The following is a 16,277-nucleotide window of genomic DNA, read 5'->3' on the forward strand; positions in this document are numbered from 1 at the left end:
CAATTGTCCACAGAAAAAGTCAGCACTCTCCGGCAACGGCTGTGCGGCTTCACTCGGTAAAAGTAGCGGTTGATTCAAAACACCGCGCCACTCACCCCACGTCGCTTTGGATCCCCGAAAAAGGGTTTCCCTGCGAGTAGGGGAGGCACTCCTGGTGTCAGCCGAATCCCACGTTCCCAGGCTTCCTCCGCCTGGGATTTTTAAAGGGTCTCCACCTTCACCGCGGTGGCAAGACCCGATTTTCATGGAGCGGGTTCCTCTCTGTCAGAGGAACTCCGCCATTGCTGATGGCGCTGTCCCTAAAGTCCAAAGAACAGACATTGTATATCTTCAGACTGGTGTATATTGTTGAAAACCGGTTTGAAATCACATTGTGATAACCAGTTCAAAATATCTGCCCTGATGATAAACTGCATGAAGCCAACTTTGCTGACTCAGCTCTCCCCTGTCTCCTGCAGGGGACAGCAAACCACAGAGCAGGCACAGACCGGGAACTTTGCTCTGGTGCCGCGGCCATAAGCTTCTTTTCCAGGCAGGCTGAAAAATAAATAAATAAAATAAAATATTTATTTAATAAATAAATAAATAAACCTTGCCACCTTTAAGCCTCTTCTTTCCTCCCTTCCTATTTCCCTTCTCCCCTTCTATCTCTCACACACCCAAGCACAGAAGGAGGGTTAGAGATCATACTAAGAATAATCTGAAGGTAAGTAAGATGACAGAGAGGAGCTTATTGTAGGTGGTCGTTCCTTGGATAGCTCAATTGGTGAAACATGAGACTCTTAAGGATTAAGAGCTCAAGAGTCTTTGGGCAAAAGATTCCTGCACTGCTGGGAGTTGGACTAGATGACACTTATGGGCCTTTCCAACTCTACACAATAGGCTGGTTAGCGTGCAAATGGCAGGTGGATGAAGGGTGATTGGTTAATGTCTTGCTTGGTGTTAATGGTCCTCAATATGTTCTTCTTCCATCAGGTTATTAATGTTCGAACAATTACAACCAATCCTAGCAAATTTAGGAGCATAGCGCAGAAAATTCTGCTGCAGATAAATTGTAAGCTAGGTGGCGAACTCTGGGGTGTGGACATCCCTCTGGTAAGTTATATAAAAACTTACTTTTACTTGGGGGAAACTTAATTGGTAAGCATACCATAGTGAGACTTGCAGATCATGCAACAAGGTTGCAACTTTGTCTCTTTTAATTCCAGTGCTTTCTCCAGTGCAGTGTTGTTGTTTTTTAAAAAAATCTGTCTGTATTGATTGCAGTTTTGAATTATGGACACACTAACTACTGCACTGCAACAGGATTTTTTTTAAAAAAAAATTTTTTGCTTTCCAGAAAAAGTTGATGGCAATTGGCATGGATGTGTATCATGACCCCAGTAGGGGAAAGCGTTCTGTGGTTGGCTTTGTGGCAAGCATCAATCAGTAAGTACAGTTTGTTTGGAAATACCTTTAACTTTTTGGTGTCTGGGAATGAAAGTCTGTTCCAGAACTGTGCTCACTGTTGTGTCCCGAGCAGCCATTGTTAACAGCTGTGGATGAAGATTTGAGTTCCATGTAGCCTTTGACCAGTGTTTCAGAAAAGTTCAGATATAGCACAACTACTTTCTCAGAAATCAGGAAATAGCTTCACTCATTTCCAAGCCAGGATGAATTCATACCTCTTATGCAGGACTTTTTTTTCAGCCAGCACTCAGGTGGGCATCATTGCCATTCTAAGAGAATGAGGGAGGTGTTCATGGTGAGTTACAGCCTCTTTTTCTAGAAAAATAGCACTGCTCTTAAGGCTCCAGTCTCCCTCTTCAGGTCTCCACTCCCCTTGCCTGTATCACACTAGAGTATAAGTGCCATGGCAGAGGTAGCAGGCTGGAAAGGAAAAGAAATTTCATTCTGCACTCCCTCCCTGTTTTGGATGCAGTGTGGCAAGCATAGTACCCTCTGGTAAATGTAGGTTTGCCATATTTCAAAAAGTGGAAATCTGGACAGTTTTTGAACTGTTTTTAAGGGAAATTGTGAAAAACGACACTGCAGACACGGGTTGCCATATGTCCAGATTTTCTGGGATGCGTCATCGATTTCCACCCAGACACAGCTTCCGACCATCGATTGCCAACTATTTCCAGGAAATTTTGGACGTATGGCAATCCTAGGTAAATGTCTTTTCCTCAAAGGCTATTGATGTCATTTCTGGTAGGTGAGAAGGGAACCACCCTTCCTTCTCTCTGGCACTCCAGCCCAAAAAGTAGGTGGGAGTTAAAAGAAGGTTGGGGCTGGGTAGAGGGGGATCTGGGGGTGCAGAATTGAAGTTAGATAAGAGTCTGGAGGTTGTCATGGTCACCTTGCATTTAAGGCAAGCTCTATGAACGCTTGGGACTTTCAGGACATGGCACTAAATTCATTTTTGAATCTGATACCTGAGATTCTTTTTTTCTTCCCTTTTTTTTTGCAAGCCCAATATACTGTATTTTTCGCTCTATAAGAAGCACTTTCCCCCTCCTAAAAAGCAAGGGGAAATGTGTGTGCACCTTATGGAGCAAATGCAGGCTGCGCAGCTTTCGCTGAAGCCAGGAGAGCAAGAGGGATCGGTACACACCAATCCCTCTTGCTCTCCTGGCTTCAGGGATAGCCGCCCGAAGCCTCCTGAGCGCAGTGGGAGCGCTCCCGCTATGCTCTGGAGGCTTCGCGTTGCTTTCGCTGGAGAGGCGCTGCGCAGCTTTCCCTCTCTGCGCAGCGCCCCGTTTCTCCTCCCGCTTTGATGGAGAGGTGCTGAGCAGAGAGGGAGAGAATATTTTTTTTTCTTGTTCTCTTCTAAAACTAGGTGCGTCTTATGGTCGGGTGTGTCTTATAGAGTGAGAAATATGGTAGATTGATACTGGAGTGTAGAAGGGATTTGTTTAGCTCTTCATTCTCAAAATTGTCTTCCGGCTTTGTGATGCAGTTTTCAACAGGAAAAGGGCTAATCTCTCGTCTCCCTCATCCCATGCTGCAGTCTGGATCCAGGTTGCATGTCTCCCCTCCTGTAGCTGCTGCTTTTTTCTTTTCTTTTTAAAAGGAACAGCTTTTATGCCTCCGAATACCAATTGCTGGGAATTGCAGATAGGGACTGTTCTGTTGTGCTTAGGTTCTGCTTGCGGGCTTCCCATAGGCCTCTGGTTGCCCACCATGAGAAGAGAGTTCTGGATTAAACGGACCTTTGACCTGATCTAGTAGGCTCTTAGGCCTTCATGGGATTCAAAGATTCAGCTTCACAGGTTGCTTGTATTTTAATAATCTTTGTGATAGGGTTTCCAGATGTCCTCTATTTCCCGGACATGCACTCTTTTCCCTGATTAAAATTTCCATCTGGGCAGATTTTTTAAATTGGGCAAAATGTCGGGGGGGGGGGTTTGCTTGTTGTTGTTTGTTTGTTTACAGTAACCCCAGAAAAAAATCCTAGTGCATTAGACTGAGATCTAAGCTAGTCTTCAACAGAGAATCACAAAACAGAGCAGCATCTTAAACTAGCTACATACTGTATAAATCCATTCTCTTGTGGCTGACTCACTGGCTCAGCTACGGGATCTTGGAGAAGGAGTCTGAGAAGGCAAGAGTTAACATCTCCCTGCCCTTCACGAGAGTCCATATGTACATGTTCAACAGTTTAATAAATTGAGATGTGCACACTGATGTTCCCAAAGATGGGAACATGAGTCCCAATACTTTCATGTGGCAAGTAAGAAAGCAAAATGTCGTATGATTATTTGGTTGTGGAAAGTTAAGAACATTGCTACTAGCAATATATAATAGCTTCTATAGCCTACATATAGTAGGGATATTTAAAATGAAAGTCGTCATAGCGATCCGTCATTAAAAGTAGAAGTCCAAAAAGGTGTCCTCTTATTGGCTCTTCAAAATATGGTAAACCTACCTATGACATCACTGCTTTTTAACTGCATGCCTGACATCTGACAGTGGTTTGTTCCAACTGCATTGATTGCTGATTTGTTTCTAATTCACTGTGCTTATGAACAGTGTGAACATGTTTATTCGGGAAAGCTTTGGGTGTGAATTTGCATTTGACTGCTGATAGTAGTTGCAGGTGGCGCTGTGGGTTAAACCACAGAGCCTAGGACTTGCCAATTAGAAGGTCGGCGGTTCAAATCCCCGCGATGGGATGAGCTCCCGTTGCTCGGTCCCTGCTCCTGCCCACCTAGCAGTTTGAAAGCACGTCAAAGTGCAAGTAGATAAAAAGGTACCGCTCCGGCGGGAAGGTAAACGGTGTTTCCGTGCACTGCTCTGGTTCACCAAAAGTGGCTTAGTCATGCTGGCCACATGACCTGGAAGCTGTACACCGGCTCCCTCAGCCAGTAAAGCGAGATGAGCGCCGCAGCCCCAGTCGTCCGTGACTGGACCTAACGGTCAGGGGTCCCTTTACCTTTACTAGTTGCAGTTAGTATTTTGTCAGTATTGCTTTAGATGACTGTGTGTTGTTCATTTTTCATTATGTTTAAACTTCTGAGGCGGGTGTCTCTTTGTGATGCATTTCCTTTGGGGTAGGTATTACAAGATAATAAAGATAATAAATGACAATTATTGCCTGCCTATATCGGAGTACAGGAGGGCAGCTTGGACAATGAGTGTACAACTGATGGCTGATACAGTAACTCAGGGCATTTGAATACTTTAATTAGTTTTTCTTGGTGTAATAGGATTCATGCTTTGTAACCCTGTCTTGTTTAACCATTAGTCAGTCAGTTTTATTGCAAATAGCCAAAGGCTGCCACAATGTACATAGGATCATTCAACAATTAAAAGAAAATATGCTGAATTAATACAAAAAACTTAAAATATTTATATTATCCAGACATTACCTACTCCAAACAGAGCTATAAAAGTACCTTAATATACAGGTTAAGACATTAAACAATAAAATTTATATGCTAAAATCACCACATGGCCACTAATATATTTAAAAATAATGTTAATTAATACAATGTGCAATTATATTCAGAGTTTGGTGATAAAGATAGAATATAGCTTGATGTAGATAGGGTCAAATAAATTCATCTCCTTTACAGTTGGTGGCTATCTTGGCTATATAATTTGCTCTAGTTTTCCTAGTGGCAGTTGCTAAGAGTGCTATACGCCAGGTCACATACTTATCTGTGTTTGTGAGGAGATATAAAATCATGTCAGAGGCGTTCTGGCCAGGGGACCTTGTCATTATAGGTGCTAAAAATTGTTCTCTTGCTTCATTATATAAGGGGCAGCGCGAGATATAATGCATAAGGTCCTCTAATTCAGGGCATCCCCTAATGCAAACACATTCGTTTGTCGGTATGCCTCTGTGTCTCCCATCTCTATAAGCAGAGTTTATTGTATTTAATCGTAACTCTGTAAAAGCTTTCCCAAGTTGTACAAAAGTCAGTTCATTGAAATAAGGTGTATGTTCGTGGACCTCTCTAAGTTTAAAATATAATGGGGTGCATGTGGATGTGTACATAGAGTTTAGGTCATTTTTAGTTGCCACTGCCCTTATGGTTCATTTGAAAATATTTTTCTGGGAATATAAGGAAAGTTACTTGATCTCGGTCACTGAGAGGTCATATTTGCCCATCAGTTGGGCAGCGTGATGTGCCCAGTTTTTAAGGGGTAATCCATTCGAGAGCTCAATCAGGCATTTTTTTGGTAGCTTAGTGTTGTCCATCTGTTGAATTCTAAACCAGTAGCAGAGGATTCTTTTATCTATTTGGCTCTCTGTGCTCAACATACAAGTTTCCAACCTAACCATGGCAGATTACATGTCTTTGGGTAAACCTAAAAGGATTCTTAAAAAATAATTCTGTGGGGATTCCAAACCAGAGACATTTGAGGTACCCCAAACCTCTGCACCATATAAAAGCTGGGCCATTGATTTTGCTTTATAGATAGAGCTGGGTTAACCAGATTTCCACCTTTACAAGCAGCGAATTTCAAAATAGCTTTTGCTGATTTAAAGGCTTGCAATTTAATATTGGATAGCTGTATATTCCAAGATAGTTCATAGCATAGACATAACCATTATGTCTATGCTATGAATAGTACCCGTCACTGCCTTCCTCGCATTCACATACCTATGGTTTATTTATCTTGGTTTTGTTTGACAGTGATCTGTAGTTGTATATGGACTACGTATCTGGTCATCAGATCCCGTTTGGTAACATTTATTTTGCAGAATTTTGTATGACCTTTTTAATTATTATTTTTAAAGCACAACTTCTTATAGTCTACTCATGGGAATTGATTCATACAGGTCTAACAGGAATTGGGAAAACAAATCAGTCTTCTCTTTTACATGTCATTTTAAATTCTAAGTTTGGATTTTTGCAATGAGCTTTCTGGGGCTGCCCTTCGGGATCATAGAATCATAGAATCATAGAGTTGGAAGAGACCACAAGGGCCATCGAGTCCAACCCCCTGCCAAGCAGGAAACACCATCAGAGCCCTCCTGACATATGGTTGTCAAGCCTCTGCTTAAAGACCTCCAAAGTAGGAGACTCCACCACACTCCTTGGCAGCAAATTCCACTGTCGAACAGCTCTTACTGTCAGGAAGTTCTTCCTAATGTTTAGGTGGAATCTTCTTTCTTGTAGTTTGGATCCATTGCTCCGTGTCCACTTCTCTGGAGCAGCAGAAAACAACCTTTCTCCCTCCTCTATGTGACATCCTTTTATATATTTGAACATGGCTATCATATCACCCCTTAACCTCCTCTTCTCCAGGCTAAACATGCCCAGCTCCCTTAGCCGTTCCTCATAAGGCATCGTTTCCAGACCTTTGACCATTTTGGTTGCCCTCCTCTGGACACGTTCCAGTTTGTCAGTGTCCTTCTTGAACTGTGGTGCCCAGAACTGGACACAGTACTCCAGGTGAGGTCTGACCAGAGCAGAATACAGTGGCACTATTACTTCCCTTGATCTAGATGCTATACTCCTATTGATGAGGCCTAGAATTGCATTGGCTTTTTTAGCTGCCGCGTCACACTGTTGGCTCATGTCAAGTTTGTGGTCAACCAAGACTCCTAGATCCTTTTCACATGTACTGCTCTCAAGCCAGGTGTCACCCATCTTGTATTTGTGCCTCTCATTTTTTTTGCCCAAGTGCAATACTTTACATTTCTCCCTGTTAAAATTCATCTTGTTTGTTTTGGCCCAGTTCTCTAATCTGTCAAGGTCGTTTTGAAGTGTGATCCTGTCCTCTGGGGTGTTAGCCACCCCTCCCAGTTTGGTGTCATCTGCAAATTTGATCAGGATGCCCTTGAGTCCATCATCCAAGTCGTTGATAAAGATGTTGAATAAGACCGGGCCCAAGACAGAACCCTGTGGCACCCCACTAGTCACTCTTCTCCAGGATGAAGAGGAACCATTGATGAGCACCCTTTGGGTTCGGTCAGTCAGCCAGTTACAAATCCACTGAGTGGTAGCATAGTCAAGACCGCATTTTACCAGCTTCTTTACAAGAATATGGGGCACCTTGTCAAATGCCTTGCTGAAATCAAGGTAGGCTACATCCACTGTGTTGCCTTCATCTACCAGGCTTGTAATTCTGTCAAAAAACGAGATCAGGTTAGTCTGACATGACTTATTTTTCAGAAATCCATGCTGACTATTGGTGATCACAGCATTCCTTTCTAGGTGCTCACAGACTGTTTTCTTAATGATCTGCTCCAGAATCTTCCCTGGTATTGATGTCAGACTGACTGGGCGGTAGTTATTTGGGTCCTCTCTTTTCCCCTTTTTGAAAATAGGGACAACATTTGCCTTCCTCCAGTCTGCCGGGACTTCGCCTGTTCTCCAGGAATTCTCAAAGATGACTGCCAGTGGTTCTGAGATCACATCTGCCAGTTCTTTTAATACTCTTGGATGCAGTTCATCTGGCCCTGGAGACTTGAATACATCTAAACTAGCCAAGTATTCTTGTACTATCTCCTTAGTTATTCTGGGCTGTGTTTCCTTTGCTGAATCATTTGCTCCAAATTCTTCAGGTCGGGCATTGTTTTCTTTATCGGAGAAGACTGAGGCAAAGAAGGCATTGAGGAGTTCAGCCCTTTCTGTGTCCCCTGTTTGCATTTCACCATCTTCTCCTCTGAGTGACCCCACTGTTTCTTTGTTCTTCCTTTTGCTAAGAACATACCCATAAAAGCCTTTTTTGTTGCTTTTAACCTCTCTAGCCAGCCTGAGTTCATTCTGTGCTTTAGCTTTTCTGACTTTGTGTCTACACGTGCTGGCTATTTGTTTGAATTCCTCTTTGGTGGTTTCCCCCCTTTTCCATTTTTTGTACACATCCTTTTTTAATCTTAACTCAGTTAAAAGTTCTTTAGGTAGCCACCCTGGCTTCTTTAGGCACCTTCCATGTTTCCGTCTCATTGGTATTGCCTGACGTTGTGCTTTTACTATCTCCCTCTTAACAAACTCCCAGCCATCATGAACTCCCTTTCCTTTTAGTATTACTGTCCATGGGATCTCACCCACCACTTCCCTAAGTTTTATGAAGTCGGCTTTCTTAAAGTCAAGAAATTGAGTCCTAGTATGCTTGGCTGCTCCTTTCCGCTGTATAGTAAACTTCAGAAGAGCATGATCACTCGCGCCTAATGATCCTTCCACTTCTACCCCACTAACCAGCTCATCAACATTGGTTAGGAGCAGATCTAAAATGGCTGTTCCTCTTGTTGCTTCTCCCACTTTCTGGACAATGAAGTTGTCTGCAAGGCCAGTGAGGAATCTGTTTGACCTTATGCTCTTGGCTGAGTTTGACATCCAACAAATATCCGGGTAATTGAAGTCCCCCATTACTACTATCTCCCTTCCTTTTGCATGCTTGGCCATCTGTTCCAGGAAGGCATCATCTATGTCCTCCGTTTGGCTTGGGGATCTATAGTAAACTCCCACAATGAGGTCTCTGTTATTCTTCTCTCCCTTAATTTTGACCCAAATGCTCTCACTTTGGCTTTGAGGTTCTAAATCTTGGATCTCTTCACAGGTATACACATCCCTGACATATAACGCCACTCCTCCTCCTTTCTTGTCTGGTCTGTTTCTCTGAAATAGATTGTATCCCCCCATTATTACATTCCAATCGTGGGACTTATCCCACCAGGATGATCTAGAGGTTGTAGCTAGTGAAAAATGTGGTAGCTTTTACTGTTCACTGGGCATAATATCAGCATTATATTAACCTGCTGCTGTACTGGCTGCCAACTAGAATCATAGAATCATAGAATCATAGAGTTGGAAGAGACCACAAGGGCCATCGAGTCCAGCCCCCTGCCAAGCAGGAAACACCATCAGAGCACTCCTGACATATGGTTGTCAAGCCTCTGCTTAAAGACCTCCAAAGTAGGAGACTCCACCACACTCCTTGGCAGCAAATTCCACTGTCGAACAGCTCTTACTGTCAGGAAGTTCTTCCTAATGTTTAGGTGGAATCTTCTTTCTTGTAGTTTGGATCCATTGCTCCGTGTCCGCTTCTCTGGAGCAGCAGAAAACAACCTTTCTCCCTCCTCTATGTGAAATCCTTTTATATATTTGAACATGGCTATCATATCACCCCTTAACCTCCTCTTCTCCAGGCTAAACATGCCCAGCTCCCTTAACCGTTCCTCATAAGGCATCGTTTCCAGGCCTTTGACCATTTTGGTTGCCCTCTTCTGGACACGTTCCAGTTTGTCAGTGTCCTTCTTGAATTGTGGTGCCCAGAACTGGACACAGTACTCCAGGTGAGGTCTGACCAGAGCAGAATACAGTGGCACTATTACTTCCCTTGATCTAGATGCTAAACTCCTATTGATGAGGCCCAGAATTGCATTGGCTTTTTTAGCTGCCGCGTCACACTGTTGGCTCATGTCAAGTTTGTGGTCAACCAAGACTCCTAGATCCTTTTCACATGTACTGCTCTCAAGCCAGGTGTCACCCATCTTGTATTTGTGCCTCTCATTTTTTTTGCCCAAGTGCAATACTTTACATTTCTCCCTGTTAAAATTCATCTTGTTTGTTTTGGCCCAGTTTTCTAATCTGTCAAGGTCGTTTTGAAGTGTGATCCTGTCCTCTGGGGTGTTAGCCACCCCTCCCAGTTTAGTGTCATCTGCAAATTTGATCAGGATGCCCTTGAGTCCATCATCCAAGTCATTGATAAAGATGTTGAATAAGACCGGGCCCAAGACAGAACCCTGTGGCACCCCACTAGTCACTCTTCTCCAGGATGAAGAGGAACCATTGATGAGCACCCTTTGGGTTCGGTCAGTCAGCCAGTTACAAATCCACTGAGTGGTAGCATAGTCAAGACCGCATTTTACCAGCTTCTTTACAAGAATATCATGGGGCACCTTGTCAAATGCCTTACTGAAATCAAGGTAGGCTATATCCACTGAGTTCCCTTCATCTACCAGGCTTGTAATTCTGTCAAAAAACGAGATCAGGTTAGTCTGACATGACTTATTTTTCAGAAATCCATGCTGACTATTGGTGATCACAGCATTCCTTTCTAGGTGCTCACAGACTGTTTTCTTAATGATCTGCTCCAGAATCTTCCCTGGTATTGATGTCAGACTGACTGGGCGGTAGTTATTTGGGTCCTCTCTTTTCCCCTTTTTGAAAATAGGGACAACATTTGCCCTCCTCCAGTCTGCCGAGACTTCACCTGTTCTCCAGGAATTCTCAAAGATGACTGCCAGTGGTTCTGAGATCACATCTGCCAGTTCTTTTAATACTCTTGGATGCAGTTCATCTGGCCCTGGAGACTTGAATACATCTAAACTAGCCAAGTATTCTTGTACTATCTCCTTAGTTATTCTGGGCTGTGTTTCCTTTGCTGAATCATTTGCTCCAAATTCTTCAGGTCGGGCATTGTTTTCTTTATCGGAGAAGACTGAGGCAAAGAAGGCATTGAGGAGTTCAGCCCTTTCTGTGTCCCCTGTTTGCATTTCACCATCTTCTCCTCTGAGTGACCCCACTGTTTCTTTGTTCTTCCTTTTGCTACGAACATACCCATAAAAGCCTTTTTTGTTGCTTTTAACCTCTCTAGCAAGCCTGAGTTCATTCTGTGCTTTAGCTTTTCTGACTTTGTGTCTACACGTGCTGGCTATTTGTTTGAATTCCTCTTTGGTGGTTTCCCCCCTTTTCCATTTTTTGTACACATCCTTTTTTAATCTTAACTCAGTTAAAAGTTCTTTAGATAGCCACCCTGGCTTCTTTAGGCACCTTCCATTTTTCCATCTCATTGGTATTGCCTGACGTTGTGCTTTTACTATCTCCCTCTTAACAAACTCCCAGCCATCATGAACTCCCTTTCCTTTTAGTATTACTGTCCATGGGATCTCACCCAGCACTTCCCTAAGTTTTATGAAGTCGGCTTTCTTAAAGTCAAGAAATTGAGTCCTAGTATGCTTGGCTGCTCCTTTCCGCTGTATAGTAAACTTCAGAAGAGCATGATCACTCGCGCCTAATGATCCTTCCACTTCTACCCCACTAACCAGATCATCAACATTGGTTAGGACCAGATCTAAAATGGCTGTTCCTCTTGTTGCTTCTCCCACTTTCTGGACAATGAAGTTGTCTGCAAGGCCAGTGAGGAATCTGTTTGACCTTATGCTCTTGGCTGAGTTTGACATCCAACAAATATCCGGGTAATTGAAGTCCCCCATTACTACTATCTCCCTTCCTTTTGCATGCTTGGCCATCTGTTCCAGGAAGGCATCATCTATGTCCTCCGTTTGGCTTGGGGATCTATAGTAAACTCCCACAATGAGGTCCCTGTTATTCTTCTCTCCCTTAATTTTGACCCAAATGCTCTCACTTTGGCTTTGAGGTTCTAAATCTTGGATCTCTTCACAGGTATACACATCCCTGACATATAACGCCACTCCTCCTCCTTTCTTGTCTGGTCTGTTTCTCTGAAATAGATTGTATCCCCCCATTATTACATTCCAATCGTGGGACTTATCCCACCAGGTTTCAGTGATGCCTATTATGTCATATTTAGTTTGCTGTACCAAGAGCTCAAGCTCATCTTGTTTATTTCCCATGCTTTGCGCATTAGTGTACAGACATTGAAGTCCATTAATCATTCCCCCGTGTCTCTTATTTAAGGATTTTTTCCTCCCACCACTAGGTCTGCGTGCTGTTTGCTCCATTTGGTCTATGACATTTGGATGATCATCTTCATCAATTGATAGGCTCCTACCTTCAGGAGCACTGTCTCCCTCCCCCACATTAGTCAGTTTAAAGCCCTCCTGATGAGGTTTCTGAGATTTTTGGCAAAAACATTTCTCCCAACTGTTGTGAGGTGCAGCCCATCGCTTGCCAGAAGTCCATCTTCAAGAAACTGCAGTCCGTGATCTAAGAATCCAAACCGTTCCTGTTTACACCATCTGCGAAGCCAGCTGTTCACTTCCACTATTTTTCCCTCTCTCCCTGGGCCACGTCGTTCAACTGGGAGGACAGATGAGATGACAATTTGTGCATTTAGTTGCTTCAATTTCCTGCCAAGAGCCTCGTAGTCTCTTTTGATCTTCTGGAGGCTATTGCATGCAGTGTCATTGGTTCCCACATGAACCAAGAGGAAGGGGTATTTGTCAGTGGGTTTTATGATTCCTTGCAGTCGTTCAGTTACATCTTGGATCTTAGCCCCGGGGAGACAGCACACTTCCCGAGACATCTTGTCAGGCCCACAGATCACTGCTTCTGTTCCCCTCAGTAGGGAATCCCCTATCACCAGTACACGCCTCCTCTTAGGTTTGGTCGGGGTTCTTCCGTGAGCTGTCCGTTCCAAGGTCGCCTGCACATTCCCTGAGGACTGACTTTGCTGCTCGTCTTCATTTACCTGATCGACAGAAATGAGGGAGAGATCCTCAAATGGAGTCTGCTCTTCGTCTTCCATGCTAGGGGAGAGGACCTCAAAGCGATTGTGTAATTCTAAACAATCAGAACGAACCCTGGGCCTCCTACTTCTTTGAGTCACGTTTCTCCATATATCCGGCTCCTGTGTTGGTGAACTAGCCTCCTTCTCAGGGGAGTCCCCTGTCTCCTCCTTGATGGAGACAGTGTGGTCTGTTGCTTCCAAGAAGAGCTCCAGCTCTCTAATTCTTTGGAGCGTAGCTACACGTTCCTCCAGTTGCTGGACTTTGTCTTTTAAGAGGGCAATCAACATGCAATTGCTGCAGGTAAAGCTGCCTGCAACCTTTGGCAAGATGGCAAACATTGCGCAGGAACCGCAGGCGACAACAGCTTTTCCCTCCCCCTCCATCTTGAGAATGTGTCGTTGGGGGTGGCTACAGCGGTCCTCCATGATAAAAAGTGTGCAGACAGGACAAATAACTCCCCCCACAAAAAACCTAGGTCTCCCCCAACAAACGTTTGAGACTAGCTCCGCTAAATCTAAAAGATGGATGAAACTGCGCGCGCCGCTAGGCGCGCGCCGCTGCCCTGCTAGCTCTGATAAGCTCCTCCCACAGCTAATCACCTTCCTCAACAGAAACCCTGCCCCCTCTGACCTTTGCACAGGGAAAACAGCTAATCAGCCACAAAGAAACACAAGCACACAAGAGAAAACCCTTTTTGCTCCTTCTTCAACTGCTTCCCTGCTAGCTCTGAACTAGCTGCTGTTATGTTCAAGGTGCTGTTATTAGTGTACAGAGCCCTATCAAACTAGGGACCAGAATACCTAAAAGGTTGTCTCTCTTGGCTGATCACTCCATTCTTCAAGAAAGGGCATTCAGCAGATACCATCCTATCAGGAGGTCCGTTCTGCTATAGGGCAGAACAGTAATTCTATATTAGAATTACGCCTAGCCTTTGGAACTCCAAATACACACACACACACACACACACATACACACCCCAGTTGGAATTTGTGGTAGATTTGAATTTATTTTATTAATGTATTGTATACATGTATGTGTTTATTTGCTTGTTTGCTAATGTATTGAAACTTTTTAATTGCTTGTCACCCAAAGGGTCTCCAAGTAACTTACAATGAAAACACATGTATACTGTACATTATACCATAGACGGAGAGGGGGAGGGCCATATAACACATCAATATTTCATGCAATGTATTGGGGAAACAAACAAATCCACCACCCCCAGAACAGTGTTTTTGTTTTTTGTAAAAAAGCAGTACACACACAATAAACAAAAGAATATTCCCACCCACTAGCAGATAAAAATAAAGCCTCAACACCCAACACCCTATTCCCTAGCCCAGAAATCATTCACATCACTCTTCCATTGTCTCCTGAGACAAATGGATGCCAGCAACATTTTTTAAATCCCCACCGAGACGTCTGGCATCAAGGTCAGTAGCTGGGTCCTCCAGGGATGGTCTGGTGTCTCCTCTCCTTCCAGGGAGGACCAGAAGCAAAAGCAAAACAGAAATGTGCTAAAACTGTTCTCTGCTACCTGCTCTGCAGTTGTTCCATCTGCTGCTGGCGGCAGGGCGTAAGCCTGATGTGTCTGTCTGGGAATTTATCCTCCCACCCAGCTGCCTGGGGTCAAGGCCAGTTGCTGTAAATCGGGGTGAGGCAGGGGGAAGAGTAGGTCCTGCAGGGATAGTCTGGCATATTGTTTGTGTGTTTTAATTGTTTTTATATATGCAGTTGTTCCTGTCCTTGTGTATACAACTGATTTTTATGTTTTGATCATCTTCTAAATCACTTCAGGATCCCTCATGGAAAGAGATTTGAAATGAAATAATAATTGTAAACCACCATAAAGAGCAATTATGGTTTAAAGGTGAATGTGTAAAATGTTAGTGGACAAAAAGAAAATTGTAGCTGATTTACTCCACCACCACTGCAGCTATAACTAAGGTTTGTTCTTTGCTAACCACTCATGGTTTAGAGAGAGAGAAATCATGAGCCCCTGTTGGATAGCACTAAGTCAAACCAATGCTTATTTCTGGATAGTGCTTTGAGAGCAGGGGAGGAGCAAAGCAGCTAAACTTTTCTTCCTGTGCATTAGCAATGCTTTTAAAGCCCTAGTTCAGCTTAACTGTGTCTTAAAGCGATGTGCAAGCTGTGCTACTCAGATTGTAAATTTAGGTTGTTTCTTGTACTATTGAATCATATAATTGCAGGAATATTAAACTACTAAAAAATAAGGAGAGAGGACTTGAGTATTGTTAGGGCACTGATAATTCTGAGAAATTACCAGAGTTTGGCCTAATTATTCATAATTAGGCTTTGTGTCTTGAATTAAACATTAGCATTTACTCCTTTTTTTCTTTCTACCACCAGCACTTTGACAAGATGGTACTCTAGAGTAGTATTCCAGCTGCCTCATCAAGAAATTGTAGATAGCCTGAAGGTCTGCTTGGTGAGTGCCCTGCAGAAGTTCCATGAGGTGAGGAAAACACAAGTTCTTTTCTGGCAGGGATGAACTACTGAGGAAAGCCTGACCAGCCTAATAACTTCCTGTACTGAAAAGAAAAAATATTTATTTGTGCTGGTCCTGAGATACCAATATGGTTGTCCTGCACACTGGTATCAGGTGCAGTATCTTACCAGTAGGAAAAGCCATCTACCCTTGTTTAGTGGGCTCCTGGCCCATTGCAGCGCTGCTTCTGTAGAATCCCACTTGTACATGAGGGGGAGAGGGTGGGGTAGCAGCCGGTCTTCACCGCACACCCATATGGTCTTATCTGATTGCAGTGCTGTAGGGTGTTCACCTGGCTCCCCACCCCACTGCAGTACCCCTGCTGCTAGGCTACGCCCACTAGCAAAGGGAAGGTTGCCGGGTGCCCCTTGTGTGACCCCCACCCCCCACCTCACTGCTTCAGGGCAAGCATGATTACATGTGAGGCTGAGAGTGCCACAGCTGGGTGGAGCAAGTGGCGGAATGCATGTTGGGGGGGGAACCACTGAGGGTAGCCTGCCTAGGCCCTTCAAAAAATAGAGGTGCAGCTTTGCTTTTGCTACTCCTTGCTGAAATATAGATTGCAAATTTTGGGCAGAGACCTGTTTATATTGCTAATATTCTCTAGAATGTTGGTAGTGCCCTATAAACTCAAGTAACAAGTGCTGTTCTTTTTAATGGAGAGGTATAGTCACAGGAGTAACTTTCCGCAGTCTCCATACAACTTACTCTTTTTGAGTTTTTTGCAGTCAGCCATGGCACTAATTATCTTGAATGAGAGCAGAAAGGGTTACAAATAAAGACAGTGCATTTGTGTCTGTATACTGGAGGTATCTAGAGTGCCCAGAGGAGATGTTTGTCTGAGTTATCCAGGTCTCTCTGCATATATTACAACATCTTAACCTACAT

The 16,277-nt window shown here is 43.8% G+C and overlaps 1 protein-coding gene and 1 pseudogene across 3 annotated transcripts in view; one reads left to right on the forward strand and one right to left on the reverse strand.

Moving 5' to 3' along the window:
* PIWIL2 (piwi like RNA-mediated gene silencing 2) overlaps positions 1-16,277 on the forward strand; it is a 74,762-nt gene that overhangs the window by 54,049 nt on the left and 4,436 nt on the right. For both annotated transcript variants that reach the window (XM_081171373.1, XM_081171372.1), the window contains exons 18-20: positions 976-1,095; positions 1,340-1,428; positions 15,251-15,356. In XM_081171373.1, the coding sequence (XP_081027499.1) occupies positions 976-1,095; positions 1,340-1,428; positions 15,251-15,356 (315 nt within the window). The remainder of the gene's footprint in view (positions 1-975; positions 1,096-1,339; positions 1,429-15,250; positions 15,357-16,277) is intronic.
* Positions 1-16,277, reverse strand: part of LOC308573995 (tigger transposable element-derived protein 1 pseudogene) — a 136,568-nt pseudogene that overhangs the window by 49,502 nt on the left and 70,789 nt on the right. The gene's annotated exons all lie outside the window — the stretch shown is intronic.

This window comes from Podarcis bocagei (assembly GCF_964188305.1).
Source record: "Podarcis bocagei genome assembly, chromosome: 15".
NCBI classification, from domain to species: Eukaryota; Metazoa; Chordata; class Lepidosauria; order Squamata; family Lacertidae; genus Podarcis; species Podarcis bocagei.